Source organism: Mytilus californianus, unplaced genomic scaffold (assembly GCF_021869535.1).
Source record: "Mytilus californianus isolate M0D057914Y unplaced genomic scaffold, xbMytCali1.0.p SCAF_3, whole genome shotgun sequence".
NCBI classification, from domain to species: domain Eukaryota; kingdom Metazoa; phylum Mollusca; class Bivalvia; order Mytilida; family Mytilidae; genus Mytilus; species Mytilus californianus.
Genome location: NW_026262679.1, coordinates 5,268,130 through 5,289,721, shown reverse-complemented (window position 1 = coordinate 5,289,721; position 21,592 = coordinate 5,268,130). Strand labels below are relative to the sequence as shown.

Sequence of the window (21,592 nt, the reverse complement as noted above, 5' to 3'; positions counted from 1 at the left end):
AGTTACGGGTGCTATTTCATTACCATATCTTAGGTCATAAAAATAAAAGTCAATCAACACCTAGGCCATATGGTATCATGAAGTTTTACCTTAAACTATGTATCTCAACAGGCGACAGTTGGACAAAATTAATATACCCTTAATAATTATAATCATGTTCTGACAGTTACCGTTAAAACATATGTTCAAAATACTAGCTCTGATTGCATGCGTCAGAGACATATAACATTGTATTATATGTCTCTGCATGCGTGTATTAAATTTACATAAAGGTATCGAGCTTAATTCAAATGCATCAGATATTGACAATTTTGAAAGGAGGGGGATCTGGGTCGTTCAGCATTTTATCTTGTCTTATCGTGAAGCATACATAATATAGTATGCAGAATATCTAGTTAATTTCAATGAGATTTTATAAGATCTTAAACAGAATAAAAGATACTTTATATATTTTTTTATATCTTCAGAAAGTAAATTTTCACACATATATATAGTTTGGCATTTGATTACATACTTTTAATGAACAGATCTGTTGTATATTTATTTTTGTGTCAGAAAATTCACGTTAATAGGTAGAAAAATGATAATAAATGTGAAAAAAAATATTGTTATAATACAATTAATTTAGAAAAAAGTACCCCCCTTAGACAAAAAAAAAAACAAAATACAATGATAGTCGTCTTGTCGAAAGCAAGGAGATCTTCAAGATTTATGAGTGAAATAACTGCCTACTTGGATCTTTTGACATACATCCCTTTTTTTGTCAAGCTTGAGAAATTTATTTCGCGAAAGCGAGACTTGGCGATCCTATATTCCGTCGTCAGCGTTAACGCCGGCTGCGTCAGCATTTAGGTTCAGTCTGTGGTTAAAGTTTTGTTTTACATCAAAATCTTTGTCAAACATAATGGAATTTCGGGAAATTGGGACAGAAGCTTCATGACCAAAATACAGTATCCAGGACAAAATTTTGCAAATATTTATTTTCATTTTTCTGTATTTTATAACTAAATGGACTTCGCTTTTCCTTAACAGTTAAATTCAGGTTTTGTCTCAGGTTAAAGTTTTTCATGCAGTCATCAATGACCGTTTTGTTTAATCATCCAGTTGCAAGTTAAATGCATATCCATGCAGGTCAAGATCATGATAATGATATATGAATGTTAAAACTGTTTTGTTCTACATTGCGCTGGACTTTTCACTTGTTTCTTCAAAATGCAACAGTCCGAGTAAAGACATTGTATAGCTTATTAGTGGGTGTGGCTTTTTTGCTAAGAGTTTAATTCCATACGACAAACTGTACATAGCTGCTTGTTTTTATGGGAATTTTTTTATTATGGGTTGAACAAGGAACGTATGTACTATTCCAAGGTTTAACGATCAGACTATTTATACAATATTGAAAACATAACATTTATGAAGCCATGGTTATAGTTTATTGAATACTTCGCATAATATCATTCATTATATCGACTAGCTTTGTGCTATGACAAGAAACAACTTTTCAAAAAGCTCCGTATTACATGACAATCACATGGTTTAAATTGTTTATCTATATCCGACCGACACAAGCCAAAGAGAATAAATTATGTGTCACCGTTGAATGATATACTGTTTTTGGCAATAAATGCCATTACGTCAGCATGTATCAGGAAATTATTCTCCATCTCCAAAGATGATATTTCTGCACATAAACTTCCTCGAAGTTCTTGGAAGCTTCCAGGGACTTGTAGGCCCTCGTTCCTTCTTTATCAAACATTTTGTTTTGGTTATTTGCAAGGTTAATTTCAAGTTTCCTTTAATTTTCTTTCCCAATTTTCTCCGTAATTTTCAAACACTAGGTCTCGAAATTCTACACAATATTTTTTTTTTACTTTATTAAACATAAACATAAACCAAAAAACAGATGACACTCAACGACTTCACAGGTAAACGGGAAAGCGGCTGGCATCCTTTACATCGAATATTAATTTGAACCAAATGACTTTGCCCCCAGTTCATCCAAATCTTGCATATTCTCGCATGAATTTTAATTAAACGCTTTACCCACTCAGAACTCTAGGTCACGAACAAGCTTTCCCTGAACTAGAGTATTACCCATTTAAATACATCATAAAAGTCTTAAAATAGAAAATGACATACATAATCATGTCTAAAAATAATATATCTTTAATCAGCATTTTTATTAGTAACTTCTAAAAATAAATTGACAGCTAATCACCTCAAGACAATACAAAATTTCTTTATACATAATTTTAAAGCAGTGTAAGGGAGGTAATCCAAATTTAACATTGTACTTAAAAGTGATTGTCCATTAACAAGGAAACCCTTGTTTTTCCCCCTTTTTTGCCCCTAATTCCTTAACGGTTTGAGCCATTACCCCAAAGCCAATCCTAACCATCCCTTTGTGGTATTGAAACTTGTTGTACAATTTCAGAGAGATCCATACACCGTTCCACAAGTTATTCTCTGAAAACTAGAAAAATGCTTATTTGGGCCCCTTTTTTGGCCCCTAATTCCAAAACTGTTAGGACCATAACCCCATAAATCAATCACAACCTTCCTTTTGTGGTTATAAACCTTGTGTATAAATTTCATAGATTTCATAGATTTCTATTTACTAATACTAAAGTTATTGTCCGGAAACCAAGTGTCTTCAGACGACGACGACGATACCGATATACGACCACAAAATTTTTTGCAGTCGTATAAAAAAATGAACAGATACATGTTGACTTACTTTAAGAATGATATTATTTAATTTCCTAGCAAATAACACCAACACAAATGTCAATTTTGATCTCCAGCGTTGTTTAAAAAACATCTGCCACAGCAATTTCAATTGTGACATCAATCACTTTCAGCCCATGTTCTATTGGATATAAGAACATGGCTTTGTTTTCCAAAGCAAAGAAGAACATCACATAAGAATAGAAAATGCATGGAATTTATCTTTCTCAAAGATTTCTCTCTTCTTTTTGATGCAATTTCTTTGTCGTTGACAACACCTATTGTTGTATGACTTCAGAGGAGTAAAATACAAGTTCTTTTTCACATGTGAAGTATTGGTGTTACTTTAACTGAGAAATCATGGTATTTAAATGAAACATATGAAATAGCTTATTTCTACTTTATATTTTTTTTTATATTGAATCCAAGCTGATAATACTTAAAACTAAACATAGTTTTAAATATCACATTCTCCATTGATCTAGGGAAAAAAACCATCTGTATCTGTAGGTAAATTTTTTTCAAAGTTATAATATGGAGTTCTATTCATGAAACCATACCTGCAAAATCAATAGAGCCACACAACAGAAGCCACCTACAGCTGCGATGGAAATGGCTATTGTAATACCAGTTTCTATTTCCTCGTCTATCTTTGAAGCACTCTGTCCATTTGTAGGATGCATTTCATCTATGTTTGGTTCATTCACAATCTTTACACTCTCAAGCTATAAATTACAACAATAGTTTTATGAAACATAATTTTCTCTGATTCTTCACTCATTACTGTCACCAAAATTCTAAAGAATTCTCTAATTTTTTTAAGCGACTTTGTGAAAAAGTTCATTATGCTGGATGTAATAATTTTTTCATCCACCAGAAAATCACTTCGGATGTCTATAGGAGCAGAAACTGCCCACCTTCCTGTAGAACCTCAGTTTTCTTTTTAGGGTTGGTGCAGCTCTAGTTTTCTGTGTAGTATTTTATGGAATGTCTTTTCATAGTTTTTCTATTAGTCATGGCTTTGTGTTTTTTCTTCCACTTATGGTTTTTAATTGAGCCCTTGGTATCTTTTCAAGTAGAGTGGTAAACTCTATATATCAAAGGATGATATAAATTACAACAAATATGTCACTGATATTTCTTTTAAAGTAGATTTTCTTAAATTATCCTGAAAGAGAGTTTTTGTAAAAAAAATGTTAATGTACTTATTTTCAAGAAATATGAAAACACTAATCTCATTATTGTCTCGCTTTGAAGGAGTCAAAAGCGAGACATAGGTATGCTGTTTTACGGTGTCGGCAGCGTCAACAATGTATTAGTTTGTGATTAGGTCAGTTTGTGGAAAACCACTAGTGGTAGGTCAATGATATTTGGTATTCAGTTGAATTAGCATTGGCACATCTCATTTCCATGGAGATTATTTGGCCTCCTCCTCCTCCTCAGTCATGGTCTATTGACTTTGAAACTTTTGCTTAGTTGACATGTATTAGTTTGTGATTAGGACTACTGACTTTGAATATTTTGCATAACTTACATGTTAAAATATTGCTATTTTAATTTCAACATTTGCATTTTACTATCAAAATAACAAAAAGGCGAGACATATGTCTGTGTCAACAGTTTATTATTTGATATATATCATATTTGAAATTGATTCTTGTCAAACAAACAAAAAATCATTAAATAGTCATTATGATGGTGACTGTTTGCATCATCACTTTCAGTTTTTTTTTTTTTTATTTAATTTTTCTTTATACTTCTGAAAATAGTTCAAAACAGGTTGGTTTCTACTCAAGTAATTATCTCCTCCTGAATTGAAACATATGAACAAAAGTTATCTCCCCTGTCCAACTAACCTATTATTTTATTCAAGCATAGGGCTATCATTCTTACAAATTTCTAAAATATATCATTTAGTTTATGTTTAGGTGTTGTAAGCAACTGCAATATATTTATAAGAAACCAACTAATAGAATAAGCAACATAACTTATGGTGTTTTAATAGCTTTCTTGGTATCTATTCCAGTGGAGTGTTAAAATCTATATTTCTCTGTAAGGAGATATACATAACAACAAATATGATACTGATATTACTTTGAAAACAGATTTAAAAAAAGTTATCCTGAAAGAGGTCAATATACTTATTACCAAGGAACATGAGAAAGCTACTCTCATATACAGTATGTGTAACTAGAGAGAGGTGATTCTTATAAATAAATCACATTTTCTCTTCTAGGACTTGAACCCGTGACCTATGTATTACAAGTCAGCGCTCTAACGAACTGAGCTAAAGAAGTACTTCCCTAGCTCAACTGCTTATGGATGGCTAATTATCTACTTTTGAAGGGAAGCATTTCCTTCACACATGTAAAGAAATCATTCTTGTCCAAAGAAATAAAAAAATATTTCTATAAGGTTTTATGATGGTGATTGTTAACATTATCACTTTCAAGAATAAAAATGAAAAATAGTTTTTTTTATCATTTTCTTTATATTTCTGAAAATAATGTAAAAACAAATTGGTTTCCTCTAAAGTAATTATCTTCTCCTGAATCAAAACATGTGAGCAAGAGTTATATCCCCTGGCCTTTTAACTTATTCTTTCATTCAAGCATAGGTCTATTATTCAAATATATCTTATAGAATATGTTAAGCTGTTGTAAGCAACTGTAATATCTTTTTAAATTCTAAAAACATACAAGAAAACCAACTTATAGAATAAGCAACATAACAAAATGGTGGCCAGTTGGTAGCAAGCATATACTCTGACAGTTTTTTCATCAATATGAAATATTAATTGGATCTACAGAACAGATAGACACATGTGCTTCACCCAACAATTATTATAAGCTTAATAAGCATTTTAAGAACCTTATTATTCTTGACTATAAGTTGTACTTTTTTATAATATTATTATCAACTTTCCATTTAAGCATTCTCTTCACAATAATTTAACATTTCTTTAAATGATATATAAGTTTAATCAATACTTACCTTTTTCCCATATAATTCTGATGACTTCAGTCCAGGTTTGATATTTTTGGCCATATCAATGGTCAGACTTCTATCTAGTTTTCCCGTAATATCTAAGACATATATCTGTATCTCCACCTCCTCCTTAGGATTATCCCAAGGCTGGTCACAATCATCTGCTATAGGGTACTGTAACTTTATTTGTTCCTGACTAATCTTAGATTTCTGAGTATTGTACATTATATTTGCTAGTTGTGACACAAAATTCTGCTGTAGTTCACAGAATTCATACAGAGTCATTTTCATGTCTATATTTATATATATTGATGATGTAGGTCTGTCTTTGTTCTTTGATGGTGTAACAGTATGTTGGTTAGATGTCACCGTAGGAGTAAAAGAAGCAGTATGTTGGTTAGATGTAGGAGTAACAGATTCTGGTAAGTGAACCTCTGTTGATATAGTAGATATTCCTGTAGAACCAATGTAAGAAGTTGTTGGTCTGTATTGAGAACTAGTCAGTACATTTGTTGACTCACTTGCTATAGACTTCTTGTGGTTTGATTTGGAGGAAACTTCAAAGACTTCTGGTATTGAGGTTGTGATCATGTCTGGTAATGTAGTCTCAGTGCTGGATAAGATTGACGATATTATTTTTATACCCTGTAAAGTATTAAAGTCAGATGAGTACAATTCAGTATAAGATGGTAAACTTGTTGAAACAGTTCCTGTAATTTCCTGTATAATATCCTTTGTTGAACTTAAAACAGATAAAACATTCATTGATGATACAAGATGTGGAGAAATAGAAATGCAATCAAAACAGTCTATACTAAAATATTGACTCGTGTATGACCCAGTTTGCTGTTGACTTATAGAAGGTGTAGACATTTCAGATGAAGATACAATAAAACTTGATTGCAGTTTTACTTCAGGTACTGATATCTCTGGAGATGTGGATGATTTCTCTGTAGAACTTGGTGCTATTATGTAGGAACTTTCAGAAGATATACTCTGAGGTAATTTGCTAACTCTAATTGTTCCAGTAGGAGTTATGGATGGTGAAACAAGTGTTTCATTAAAACTTGACTCTGTAGTACCATGGGTAGGCTCTGTTTGGCTGTGTATACTAACACCTGAATGTCTGTGTTGAGGTCCTTCAGTTAACTTAGATACTGGTTTTCTAGTGGTAGTATGGGTCATTCCCTCCCCATCGTGGGGTAATAAATGCTCTCCTTCAGTGATTTCAGGCTCTATTTTTCTTGTGGTAATTTTATTACTGGATGTAGTGAACTCATCAGGGAATGGATTCTTCTTTACAGTTACCTTTGGTGTCATCTTCTTAGTTGTTTTCATAATGACTGGCCCTTCATGATTAGGTATGATTTTTGTACTTCCAGTAGCCACCCTGATAGTTGTTCCAGTGTTTACTAAAGGTGTACTGTAAGATGATGATGTGTGCATGGAATCCCCATGTTGCCCCTCAGTAATCTCAGGTATCTCAGTTGTAACTAATTCTCTTTCTGATACCTCTGGTTCTGGTTTTTGTGTTGTTTTAAATATCTCTGATTCATTATGAGGAAATAAATGTTCTGTTTCAGTTATTTCATTTCTTCTTGTTGTGGTCCTAGATATGATCTGTCTGTGTTGAGGTCCTTCAGTTAACTTAGATACTGGTTTTCTAGTGGTGGTTTGGAACATTCCCTCACCATCATGGGGTAACAAATGTTCTCCTTCAGTAATTTCAGGCTCCATTTTCCTTGTGGTAGTTCTGAACATTCCCTCACCATCATGGGGTAATAAATGCTCTCCCTCTGTAATTTCAGGCTCTATTTTTCTTGTGGTTGTTCTGAACATTCCCTCACCATCATGGGGTAATAAATGCTCTCCCTCTGTGATTTCAGGCTCCATTTTCCTTGTGGTAGTTCTGAACATTCCCTCACCATCATGGGGTAATAAATGCTCTCCTTCAGTGAGTTCAGGCTCTATTTTTCTGGTGGTAGTTCTGAACAATCCTTCCCAATGTCCTCCTTCAGTTATCTCTGGTCCTATTTTCCTAGTTGTTGTCCTTAACATATCATGGCCATGTTGATGAGGTAAGACCTCCTCCTCAGTTACAGTAGGTAAATGTCTTCTAGTTTCTGTAGTATGTGAACTATGTTCCCCTTTATGTTCATCAGGTATGATCAGACCACCTTCCTCTGTAATGTCAGTGTGTTTAGTAACAACTACAACATGACCTTCATGTCTCACATTTTCAGTTGAGATCTCAAAATGAGGCTCTTCTATATGTTCCTTTCTGTCTGGTTTAAGTACTGGTTCCTTGTCATGACTTTCTGGTAACTGTCTTACAGATTCATGTTCTGTAGTAACAGGAAAATCAATTCCATGCTGAATAATTCCAGACATTTTCCCTCTGTTGTTACCATTTTCTCCACTTTGACCATTTTCCACATGATGACCATTTTCTCCATGCTGTCTATTCTCTATACTATGACCACTTTCTCCTAGATGATTATTATCTGTACCATGACCATTCTGATCACTGTCTGAGAGCCAGTTTTCTTCCCCACCATTCATATCAGGCAGATCTCTGACTGATTCAGTGTAGTCTTGTACAAATGGATCATACAACATATCAGTAATCTCAGAACCATGTCTAAAATAATGCTCATCTAACTCTGGTGCTTTAAGTTCTGATTCAGTCCCATGGTCACTACCCTGCTCTGTAACATTAACAGACCTATCATGATGAACATGTGAATCCTCTGTATTTGGTACCATTTGACCATCTATTCCCGGTGCCATCTTGTGTCCATCTGGAGGCAGGTGATGACGATCTAGTTCTAAGTTTTCATCTCTATCGTTAGATATATGAAACACTTGCTCATTTCCATTAACAATTTGTTCATTGTTCCCATGCTGCCTTGACTTATCATTCAGGTGTATATCATGTGTTATATTAAGAATTTGTTCTTCAGTGTTATTGTTAAGACTAACAGCATTGTTTTCATCAGCATGATGTCCTCTTTTTTGAACTACAAATTGGTCATTGTCTATTCCACTTGCAGTTAGTATTCCATGGGCATTGTCTTCATGATGAACACCAGTAATGTCGGATATGACTTCCTTTCCTTCACTATCTAGTCCGTTATTATGATTGATGTGAAGTGAGTCCTTACTGTCTATGATAATTGGGACTCCTGTTCCGTACTGCCAACCTCCAAGACCTAAAATATCAACAAAAGTCTTCTAAAGTTTCAAACATTAAAACATGTTAACTGATTACTTGTTCATACTCAGTATTCTTTTTGTGCAAGTTGGAAAATTTAAATTTATGCAAATTTTTTTGTCATAATAAGAATGAATAATTTTTTAGAAAAAAGACATTCTTCTTTCTATTTATTATCATAAATATGATACATTGCAATAATGGCAACTTTTAGTACTAAATTGAAATTTTAGCCAGAAATATGGAGCATTATCAAAGCTACTCTTTTATAACTGAATGAAGTTATCTCCCTTGGGAAATACTATAGGTCAATGGAAATGCAGAGAATCAGTAGGATGTCAATAAATAATCCAATATTAATTATATTACTGCAGATTATAAACAAGAATGTTTCATTACTCAAAAGGTGATTTAAACAAGGGATTTAAAGCAGCTTGAGTCTTTGCCAAAACCAATATTCACTCTCAAGCAAGGGAAATAACTAGCTTGAAATGATGCTTTTAGAGTCTGATTATTTTGGAATTGAGTTTCAGGGGAGGACACTGGAAGTATAATAACAAAAAAGAATAGGTACTAAATTGTTGAATGGATTTTCCAGATGACATCCTAGTTTCATCACTTGAGTACTTACAAAGTACAACTAAAAGGAAACTGATGCTTGACATCACTTAGTCCAAATTATGTGGTCTGTGGGTAAATACTGCCATCCTCTGAGGTTAAACAACACTTCTAGGAGTAGGTTCTTTATATCTAGTTCATTGTTAATCATTCAATCTGCAAAATATAGAAATCTTTTCAATGAAAAAATGCAACTGTGATCCTGATCTTTTCTCATTAATACACAGCAGAGTAAGTAAAAATAACGAGGTCCAATTTGTTAGCCGGCATGACATAAAAACAAAGAATCAAAGAATCCAACTATATATATAACTTATATAGGACAATGGTGTTGATTAAAAATTACAATATTCCAGGCCCTTTTTTTTCCACATAATTAATATTACCAATAGTGAACAAGTTCCGGGTCGAATCCGATACCGATACCAATTTTTCTTACTTTTCTTTCTTTGTAGTAAATTCTTCTACTATCTGGAGCAACACAGAATATCTGTGTAACAGAGCAACGGATTTAAAAATATGTGTATAATAAAACTTCTTCTGCATGTGTGGGCCTAAGTTTATATCTTCACAACTACACAGAAGAATATAGTCTATACAGCAACACAGTTATATACACATTAACCAACTACTTATAAGAAAACGTAATGTACAGCATTCTTAATCTAAAAGTCTACTATTTGTTTTAAAACAGTATATGTCACATGTAGTTTCCCGTTGTAGTAAGAAAACCAGGAAAGTTTCAAACAGAAAAATTTTGAATGCAGAGAAAACTGTACCTTATAATCAGCATGACTTTATCAGATGACAATACGAATACTAAAAATCCAATTTGTTAGTCTGCATGACGTAAAAACGACTAATCAATGAATTCAACTTTATATATAACTAATATAGGACAATGGTGTTGATTAAAAATTACACCATTCCAGGCCCTTTTGTTTTCCACATAATTAATATTACCATTGTGTTAAATTTTCTTAATAACCTTTATCTTGAGAGATGAGAAGTACCAAGGCTTTTAATACCAAAGATAACAGGCAACATCTGAGAAAGGGTTCTTTATTAAATTGGTGTAATCACACAAGCTTTACACACTGGTAAATTCAAGGAAAGTAAAGATTGTGACTTCATTTCAGACATTCTCGGTAAAATTTCAAGAAAGGCATAAACATAAATAAATTAAAGGCCAAAACTTTCCTTCCTTCGATGTCTGATAAATCACTGAAGCAAATGACAGGTGAACTTTATCTGATGCACATGTATGCTAGGTGACCCAATACAATCATTCTTCACAGCAAATAACCTATTACTCATAGAAGATCAAGTCCTCAGAATAACCTATTACTCATAGAAGATGAAGTCCTCAGAATAACCTATTACTCATAGAAGATAAAGTCCTCAGAATAACCTATTACTCATAGAAGAAGTCCTCAGAATAACCTATTACTCATAGAAGATGAAGTCCTTAGAATAACCTATTACTCATAGAAGATGAAGTCCTTAGAATAACCTATTACTCATAGAAGATCAAGTCCTCAGAATAACCTATTACTCATAGAAGATAAGTCCTCAGAAGTAATTTCACCATAAAAGTATAACCAAATACATTCTCTTTTTGAATGAAATAAAAGATAACAGCTTGAAGCCTATCATAAATATTGGTGACTCAGGACAAAGTATATTAATGAAATTTGCATACCTAGTATCATGGCCTTTGATGGGACATGTTTTGAAATGATTTGAAATGTTTTTGAAATATATATGTGCTTTTTTGTAGACATTAAGCTTTGTGGTGGTTAAATAAAGCTGAAGTAATAAGGTACACATGGTGATTTGTTATAAAACAGTTTTTTAATATTTTTATCAAATATTAGAAAAAGACTTGCAGTGCTTGCATAAATACTTGCATGTAAAATATAAGCATCCTTTCCTAGCATTTTTATATACATGCAGTTAATCATTAGATGTAAAATTTCACACAGATAACCAAAAATTATTATATTCTATGTCACGCATTCATCTCAATGTATTTTATTTTTTACATGCTCCTAAAATAGCAAAAAGGTCTGATAAATGGACAAAGCTGACTAGGGACAAAGGTATGAAGAAATATTTGCAAAGTTCACAGAAATGCTCACAAAAAAGGAAAGGTGTCAGAACCCTGTCAAACATGTACACCTTACAATGATTCCACAGACCAAAAATCATTAACCTATTTCTATGTAGAAACGACAAACTATTAGCTGTTGACAAATGCTAGAAGAAATAGTTTCAATAATTTTTTTTTCAAATTTTCCCACAATCATAATTATGTTCCAAGTGATAAAATTTAACTATAGTACAATGCAAATAATCAGCTACTTAAAACGTGAGAAGACAGACAATTTGACGACTTATATCTTAATACCACTTCATACTTAAGATGTAAGATGAATTATTTTCCACCAGACTCATCAAAGAAAAAGTTTGATTCTAATATTCTAATGATCTCTAATAAAGAAATGTATATCAAGTGGATGAGACAAAGGGAGACAAATGTGTACTTTGCAAGTCATCAGCTACAACTCTTTTACTTTTCAAAAACATTTCAAAACATGGTCCATCAAAGTCCATAATACTAATAATACAGGTGTCATTTACATAACTGTAACGATAGTTGTTTATTTAGCAATATCCCTAATGTCCACTTAGATTAATTAGGACTATCATAAGATAAAGTTTTGATATCTAAAATTGACTTTCCTTTAGAAATAAAGTTGTTTTGCGGTAAAGATCTGTCGCCTGTAAAACCAAGGAGTCCTTGGTAAAACCGATGTTTTAAATCATTCATCTACATATCCTAATGACATACATTCATGTATGGTCTTCATATTCGTGTTCGGATTTCCTTGAAATATTCGCGGTCGTTTTATTTTCACGTTTCAACTCTTACTGTGAAAATAGCGAAAATAAAACTGCCGCGAAAATTTCCCTGTTTACAGTATACAAATTTCATGAATATACCTGGATTTTTATAGTTTGTTCTTATGTTGTGCTATTACACTACTGTCCCAGGTCAGGGGAGGGTTGAGCGCTCACAAACATGTTTAACCCCTCCACATTCTTTATGTGCCTGTCCCAAGTCAAGAGACTGTAGTTCAGTGGTTGTCGTTGGTTCACGTCTGTCATATTTGTTTTTTGTATATTGTTTTGTTATAAATTAGGCCGTTATTTTTCTCAATTGAATTATTTCATATTTTTCATGTCCGGGCTTTTTATAGCGAACTATACGGTATGGGTTTTTCTCATTGTTGAAGGCCATACGGTGCCTATAATTGCTTACATCCACTTTATTTGAACTTTGGTGGATAGTTGTCTCATTGGCAATCATACCACATCTCCTTATTTTTATATTGGTCCTGCGTCAATAATATTAATGATAGGCTTCAGATAACTCATTATGATTTTCATATTGAATGTTAAAAAAATAGTTCTTGTTAATTATCTCCCAACACTTATTGGTATTATAGTGTATATTTTACACTTTTAATATCTCCAATTACCAACAAGATATTACCAGAGTAATTAACATTAGGAAAACGACTAAATATTCCAAACCTTAAAAATATGACCAATTACAATCAGGCATTGACAGTGCTGGCCATATTTCTTGTTAAATTTGAAGAATAGAATAAACACATATACATTATTTTGGGCAAGTTTAGGAATACATTATTTTGGGCAAGTTTAGGAATACATTATTTTGGACAAGTTTAGGAATACATTATTTTGGGCAAGTTTAGGAATACATTATTTTAGGCAAGTTTATGAAATTTTCCAATAAGAAAGAAACAACATATCTTTATAAAGGTTCAAAATGGTCTCATAGTTTTAAACAAGTTAAACGAATTGTGAAAATTTTAAAAGGGTAACAGATACCTAGTGATGGCAATATTTTTGTCCCAAGTTACTGTATGTTTATAGTTGTATTTTGACATCAAATTAAAAAGGGTTTGATGATGATCCAGTTTCTAGTTAAAATTTGGATTAAATAGCTATTATTGCATTTATAATTGTTAAAAAAATGATATTCAGTTTCTTGAACCGTCTGCAATTTGCCTAATTATGATCGAAATCCCCAAGATTTTGTCAAATTTTGAGAATGTAAATGGCATGCTCAACAAAGATAATTCTATTTCAGTTTTATGAACATTTATGCAAATTTTTTATCATGAACTAGTCTACTTAAAATTGGGGTCAAATATGGCCATTAACACACCCTTTGTTTCTAAATCATGAATTCATCAATATCAAATTCTTAAAGTTATGTGACAATTATTATAAGGAGCTTCAAAATATTTTTGAGATTTTTAATGAAAATCAGGGTAAAATAAGTTCAAAATATCTTTTTGATAATTTATAGATTTAAACAAAATGTATACTAGAAAAAAAAAAAAAAGAAAAAAGAATGACTTTTGTCCACATACCATATTATAAAAAAACAAAAATTGTATAAGTAATCTGCTCTCTTTCAGCATCAGTATTTTATACCAGTTTACCTTTTCAGATAATATTTATATAATAAACAGGAAAAACTCAAGGTTTTAACTTACACTTGATCACAGTGATAATTGTGTTAATTTAAAAATAAAATAATGGATCTTAATGTATGGCATTTAAAGATCAAAACAAATCAGACTTAGAATAACAAAACAGAAATTGGAATCCTGAAAAAATGCTTCAATACAGCTATCTAGTACAAGTAAAATGAAAAAAGAAAACAACTGCTTGTATATCAAAATTGTGCTCCTATGACTGAATAAGAAAACATTTATAAATGGATTTATTTGAGAACAGACATCCACAGTAATATAAGTACAGTGTCATTAAGTAACTTAAACTTATTAAATGTATATTACTATGTTAATAAAACAGACTTTCTTGGAAATATTATGCTGAAGACAGGCTTAAATTTAAAACAACAAATTTAAAATAATTCATATCTTACCTTATAGTGAGTTAATTATAAATTCTGAAATCATGTGACATTGGACAAATTAAATATTATTTACTAGATAGCCAATATATCTATTATCTAAATAACCCACTAATGAGGAAAGATAAAAATTTCACCTTGTCTTTCTAAGTGAATATCACAAATAAACAAGAGAGGCTGGTGTAAATAAATACAAATGACATTTAGTTATTATTAAGGATTGGCCAAGTCTAGGTTTTATTTCAACAGTAAATCCTTGTTTTAATAAAAAACAATTTTTTTTATCACTTTTTTAAATAATAGACTGTGAAATGGATGTTTGTTGAGTATAAACAAGTTTCTAATGCTCTTTTAGACAGAACTTACTTTGTTTAGGACCATATTAACTCAAAAAACATTCTCATCATTGTGAAAACCGTAGCGCAGAAATAACAATTCATATACCAGTTCCCTTAATTTGCACAGTTATGGCCAGGTTCATGTTTAGCTATGGGAAACTCTTAAAATAACACAGACCAAAAGTTCAAATAAGAGGTGCTTATGCCTATAAGTATTAAAGATTATCTGGATATATCATTGAAATTCAGTCACTCAGGTTGTAGGAGTTGCAGTTGGACAAAGGAACTTGCATAGGAATGGACACAACAATCACTATCCCCTCTAAGCAGGTTTCACTAAGAAGGGGATACAGATACAGGGTAGGTTGACAAAGGAACTTGCATAGGAATGGACACAACAATCACCATCCCCTCTAAGCAGGTTTCACTAAGAAGGGGATACAGATACAGGGTTGGTTGACAAAGGAACTTGTATAGGAATGGACACAACAATCACTATCCCCTCTAAGCAGGCTTCACTAAGAAGGGGATACAGATACAGGGTTGGTTGACAAAGGAACTTGCATAGGAATGGACACAACAATCACTATCCCCTCTAAGCAGGCTTCACTAAGAAGGGGATACAGATACAGGGTTGGTGGACAAAGGAACTTGCAAAGGAATGGACACAACAATCACTATCCCCTCTAAGCAGGCTTCACAAAGAAGGGGATACAGATACAGGGTTGGTGGACAAAGGAACTTGCATAGGAATGGACACAACAATCACTATCCCCTCTAAGCAGGCTTCACTAAGAAGGGGATACAGATACAGGGTTGGTGGACAAAGGAACTTGCATAGGAATGGACACAACAATCACTATCCCTTCTAAGCAGGCTTCACTAAGAAGGGGATACAGATACAGGGTTGGTTGACAAAGGAACTTGCATAGGAATAGACACAACAATCACTATTCCTTCTAAGCAGGCTTCACAAAGAAGGGGATACAGATACAGGGTTGGTGGACAAAGGAACTTGCATAGGAATGGACACAACAATCACTATCCCCTCTAAGCAGGTTTCACTAAGAAGGGGATACAGATACAGGGTTGGTGGACAAAGGAACTTGCATAGGAATAGACACAACAATCACTATTCCTTCTAAGCAGGCTTCACTAAGAAGAGGATACAGATACAGGGTTGGTGGACAAAGGAACTTGCAAAGGAATGGACACAACAATCACTATCCCCTCTAAGCAGGTTTCACTAAGAAGGGATACAGATACAGGGTTGGTTGACAAAGGAACTTGCATAGGAATGGACACAACAATCACTAACCCCTCTAAGCAGGCTTCACTAAGAAGGGGATACATATACAGGATTGGTTGACAAAGCAACTTGCATAGGAATGGACACAACAATCACTATCCCCTCTAAGCAGGCTTCACTTAGAAGGGGATACAGATACAGGGTTGGTTGACAAAGGAATTTGCATAGGAATGGACACAACAATCACTATCCCCTCTAAGCAGGCTTCACTAAGAAGGGGGTACAGATACAGGGTTGGTTGACAAAGGAACTTGCATAGGAATAGACACAACAATCACTATCCCTTCTAAGCAGGCTTCACAAAGAAGGGGATACAGATACAGGGTTGGTGGACAAAGGAACTTGCATAGGAATGGACACAACAATCACTATCCCCTCTAAGCAGGCTTCACTAAGAAGGGGATACAGATACAGGGTTGGTTGACAAAGGAACTTGCAAAGGAATGGACACAACAATCACTATCCCCTCTAAGCAGGTTTCACTAAGAAGGGATACAGATACAGGGTTGGTTGACAAAGGAACTTGCAAAGGAATGGACACAACAATCACTATCCCCTCTAAGCAGGTTTCACTAAGAAGGGATACAGATACAGGGTTGGTTGAAAAAAGAAACTGGCCCAGGAATGGACACAAACAACAATCCTATCAAGCAAGGGAAACTCAAGTTACCATCTGTAAAACATTTGTTTTAAAATATTTTCTATTTTTAGTAGCTGTGAATGGACCATTGACCTATTGATCTCAAAAGCAATAGGCTTCTTCCCCTTCCCTCTATCTTCTGACAGTATAAGTTTCATTTCAACCAAGCAAGGGATACTCAAGTTATCACCTGGAAACCATTTGTTTTGGATACAGACAGAATGAGGGATGAACAAAGTGATTATTCAATATACTCCCACATTTTTTTCTGTAAGCATAACAAACATAGACAAACAATAGTCAAGAAAACACCAAAACATAAATATTGAGCAAATGAACCCAGACAAAAACTTAAACAATTATAAGTTTCTGTTCCATCAGTAAAATATGCAGTGTCATTCATAGAAAAATCTGGTTATAATGGTCAACCAAATCTTGATGATATTTGTAAAAGAGAGGCGGAAGATACCAAAGGGAAACTTATTGACAAATGCCATGGCGAAAAAAAACCCCGAAATACGATCAAATGACAACCAACAGTATACAAAACACAACATAGAAAACTAAAGACTGAGCAACACGAACCCCAACACAAACTGGGGATAATCTCAGATGCTCCATAAGGGTAAGCAGATCCTGCTACACATGTGTACTTCAGTAGGTCACCTTGAAAGAAAAGAGTACGGGATTGTGGTTACGACAATTGGAACATTTCTGTCATCATCTGTGAAACAGATATTCAATAAATGTAAACCTACTAATAATGGCGTCCGAGTTTTTTTTTGAAGAGATTACTTCAACTTCACTACTTGCAACTCTTGGTTTAATAGACTTCGATTTAACAGGAGTAGTAGTTTTCTTGTTAGCAGCATTTCCATATTAAGGAAATCCTGAAAGGAAACCAAAGCTTTGAAATATCATATTAACTTGGTGATATATACTCCAAATGCAGATGGTTGGAAATGTTCATTCATAAAAAAAAAGAGGGAATGAGTCATAAAGTGAAGTTCCCAATTGAAACTTACTCATTTTCAAAGTGTAAGTCAAGGTATGAAGTCGACCTTATGGTATTTCTGCTATCCTTTAGTTCAATGAGATAAACAAGATCAAGGCAATCCATAACCTTCAAATTAAGTTGTGGATATTTTAACAGCTACAAAAAGCCTAAAAAAAATATTTTAATCAAATATTTCTGTTTTATAAAAATATGCACAAGAAATGGTTAATAATGCATAATATGAACACCTGTTTGAACATCCGAGGATATATTACATAATCTTATGTAAACTAACATTCACATACTGATATCTTATTTATCATTTATTTTTAATCATGTTATTAAGTTTTGACAGAATAACATTGAGTATTTGCAAGAGATAACTGAATATATCAACACCAGAATAAATCTATTGGGCCAGAAAGTTTTTTGTCTGAATTTAAAAGTTGGGTAAAATATTGTTTCAAGAGAACAATCAACATGCATGTTCTACTATCATTGAATTAAAACTGAAGCCACTTTTATGTCACATTAGTTAAGTTAGGTTGTCTGTCATTTGTCAACTATTATACAAATACTAGTACCCAATAAGAATAAGATAAGATAAGATAAATTTTATTTCCAATAGAGGACCCATTATAGGCATAATCAGTACATTGATTTTTTTTATCACACAAATGCAATAGACAATACACAAGAAAATAAAAAATAAAAAATAGAAATACAACTGACATAAAACATGAATTATAAATTGAGTTAATAATACATGTAGTCACATAAACCAGTATGTTAAGTGTTTTTTGACCATGCACCAGAAGCAGCATCACATCCATTATAGAAAAAGCTTTTGAGTTAAGTCCTTCAATATATTGATGAATTGATTAAAACTATTGGATGCTAAATTTCAGTGAAACAAATGCATACAACAAATACGAATATTCAAAAAGAATTTGAACATATTCTTTCTTAGTCAACAAAAATATTTACATACAATTTTATCTTATTAGGGTCTATCTTCTAGTAGAATTTTTCTTTTGAAGAAGACTGCTACTTGCCATACTATGACAGAAATATAATATTTTCTTATAACTTCCATTGATTCAACAATGATAGAACGAAATAGTGACATTAAAGTTAACAGCAATGTCATCATAGTCAATGGATTCACATAATTTCTTGAAATTTAAATATTAATTTAAAAAACTCTTCATACAAAAAGTAATATAATTCTGGTCTGATTTTAGCATTTTCTACCCCTAAAATTACATTCTTTTTTTCATGAAATGTTTACTATATGATCAATTGCTGTAGCTTTAATAATGTCTGTTGGATATCTAAGTACAATTATCTATATTTGATAATGCAGAGAAAATATTTTTGTATACAATGTGCCACTCCTAATAAACTAAATAAATACAAATTATAATTACCTTTATACTACATATGACCTGCATTTGGTAAATCCCTCTTGTAAAATGTTCATCATTTTAGAAGACCACTTGAGTTTGTAAAAGTAATTGCCACTTGTTGACTTCTTAACTATAAACCAATCAGGAAACTTAGGGAAGAATCAAATATCATCTTCACATTATTAACTATTACGTCTTTAGCTTATGTAAATGTCATATTTACACCAACTTCTCAATCTGAAAAATATATATACCATTATTTGCAGAACAAAACATGTTGTATAGCTGTAAGTCAAAGTACTTTACAATATAGAATCATTGATGACATTTAGTTACCTCTATGCTTATTTAAACACTATTCAGTATTTACCAGTCATTATAATTTCAAAATGTATCTTCACTTACGCAATAAAATTAGACCAATGAAATCTGATAAGGATTCACCTTACCACATATGGTTACATGTCTGTCTAAAGTCAGCAAATTTTGTTACCAGTTGTCATCTGTAAAACATTTACTCTTGTATGCACACCTGCAGTCTACTTTGTTGAATTGTTTCACAGCTGATTGCCAACTGTAGCCTCTTATTGGTATTTGTAAAGTCAATCCACCTCCTCCTTGAGACAGGTAGGTCTTTGTGTTTATATGATATTTTTAATTTTTTATGCTAAATTCCATAAATAAAGGCAACAGTAGTATACCATAAACTATATTTCCAAAACACAGTTTCAATGAACAGTTGGGGCCTCTATGGCTGATTGGTCTAAGTATTTCATCTAAAGTGATTACTAACAGTCAACACTGAGATTGTGAGTTTGAAACCTGTTTTAGGCAAGGTGTGTTTGACTCTGATCTTAATTGTACTATGATTGGCAGTGATTCTGTTGAAGGTCAGTGGTTCTCTTTCGGTACATTACTCCAGCTTCCTCCACCAATAAATATTGACCACCATGATATACCATAGTAGCCAAGTGTGCTGAAAGTGGAGTTAAACACCAACAATCAATCAATCATCAATGAACAGGATGACTACATGATATTCCCATTCTAAAGCAAAAATAATTTTAAAATTTCAGATACAGTGTGAACAGGGTATAACAAATCTGTAATGGCTAAAGATAAAATCACAAAAATAAAAAAAAGCATCTGTTATACATCTAAGTACTGTGTAAAAAAATGTTCCCTTGTAGCCATAAAAATAGAGAAGGAACATGCTTTCATGTCACAGTATACTGTACAATTTTCTCAAAGTTTGAACAAAGCTAACTTGAATTATGATTGTAGCAAAATGTCTATTTTTCCAGTTGACATAGGGTAAAAAAAGTATACTTGTTGGATGTACATTAAGAAATATATCTAATGAAATACCACATATTACCAATTTATTTTAAGGCACTTAATGATGTTGCTCATCCTGACAATTGCTAGGTCTTCAATGATTGGCTGATAAGCTTTCACCTTGCAGGAGGATTAGGCTGTAATTCATAAAAAATGAAATGAAGCTGGTCATGAAACCAAACATTTATTTAGAGATTTAATAAAAGAAATGTGAAACATGCTAAAACAGGAAAGTACTATAGATGGATAAGCAAACATTTGTATCTAATAAAAAATCCAATCTTGAATGGGAAATTTAATTATGTGAAAACATACCAAAGTATTTGGATATACATTATCATGTTATACTACACTGGAGATTAAAAGACTGCCATAGTTATTTGCTTATAAGTTCAGTGCAGAAAGTTAAAGAAAAATTCGTAAGGGTTCCACGGAACCCAGTGTCTCGCCTACTTTTTCTGTTAATCGCAGGCTCTACAAAAAATGAGGAAGTAAATCAATAAAAATATTCCACTTGATGCTATCTTTTGATTGTAAGAAGCTTCAGTCCAAGTTTGGTAAAAATCCAGGATAGTTTATGAATCTAATAAATGTTTAAACACTTTAACTGCAGACTGAATGTAATTTTATCTGGAAGAAAACAAAATTTCCTTCTAGATACTAGCATTTGATCATAAACAAGCTTCTGTCCAAGTTTGATACAAATCCAAAATAGTATAAGAAAGTTATTAAAATTTTAAAAACTTTAACCACAGAGTGAATGTGTTGTTTCCTGGCAAAAAATCTAAGTCCATTTAAAAGTAAAATACGGAAAAAATAGATTTATTTTTTTACAAAATTTCCTTCTAGATACTAGCTTTTGATCATAAACAAGCTTCTGTCCAAGTTTGGTACAATTCCAAAATAGTATAAGAAAGTTATTAAAATTTTAAAAACTTTAACCACAGAGTGAATGTGTTGTTTCCTGGCAGAAAATCTAAGTCCATTTAAAAGTAAAATAAGGAAAAAATGCATTTATTTTTTTACAAAATTTACT

At 32.5% G+C, this 21,592-nt stretch overlaps 1 protein-coding gene across 2 annotated transcripts in view; it reads right to left on the bottom strand.

The window, feature by feature from the left end:
* Positions 1-19,451, bottom strand: part of LOC127733869 (uncharacterized) — a 31,968-nt gene extending 12,517 nt beyond the window's left edge. The window contains exons 1-4 of one of the 2 annotated variants that reach the window (XM_052243314.1): positions 19,240-19,451; positions 9,561-9,703; positions 5,722-8,927; positions 3,288-3,452 (exon numbers count right to left, since the gene is read on the bottom strand). In XM_052243314.1, coding sequence (XP_052099274.1) covers positions 3,288-3,452; positions 5,722-8,927; positions 9,561-9,594 — 3,405 coding nt within the window. In that variant the 5' untranslated portion in view covers positions 9,595-9,703; positions 19,240-19,451. Of the gene's footprint in view, positions 1-3,287; positions 3,453-5,721; positions 8,928-9,560; positions 9,704-17,837; positions 17,943-19,239 lie in introns of those variants that run through there. The other variant, XM_052243315.1, reaches the window with a different exon arrangement.
* Between the last annotated feature and the right edge of the window lie 2,141 nt (positions 19,452-21,592).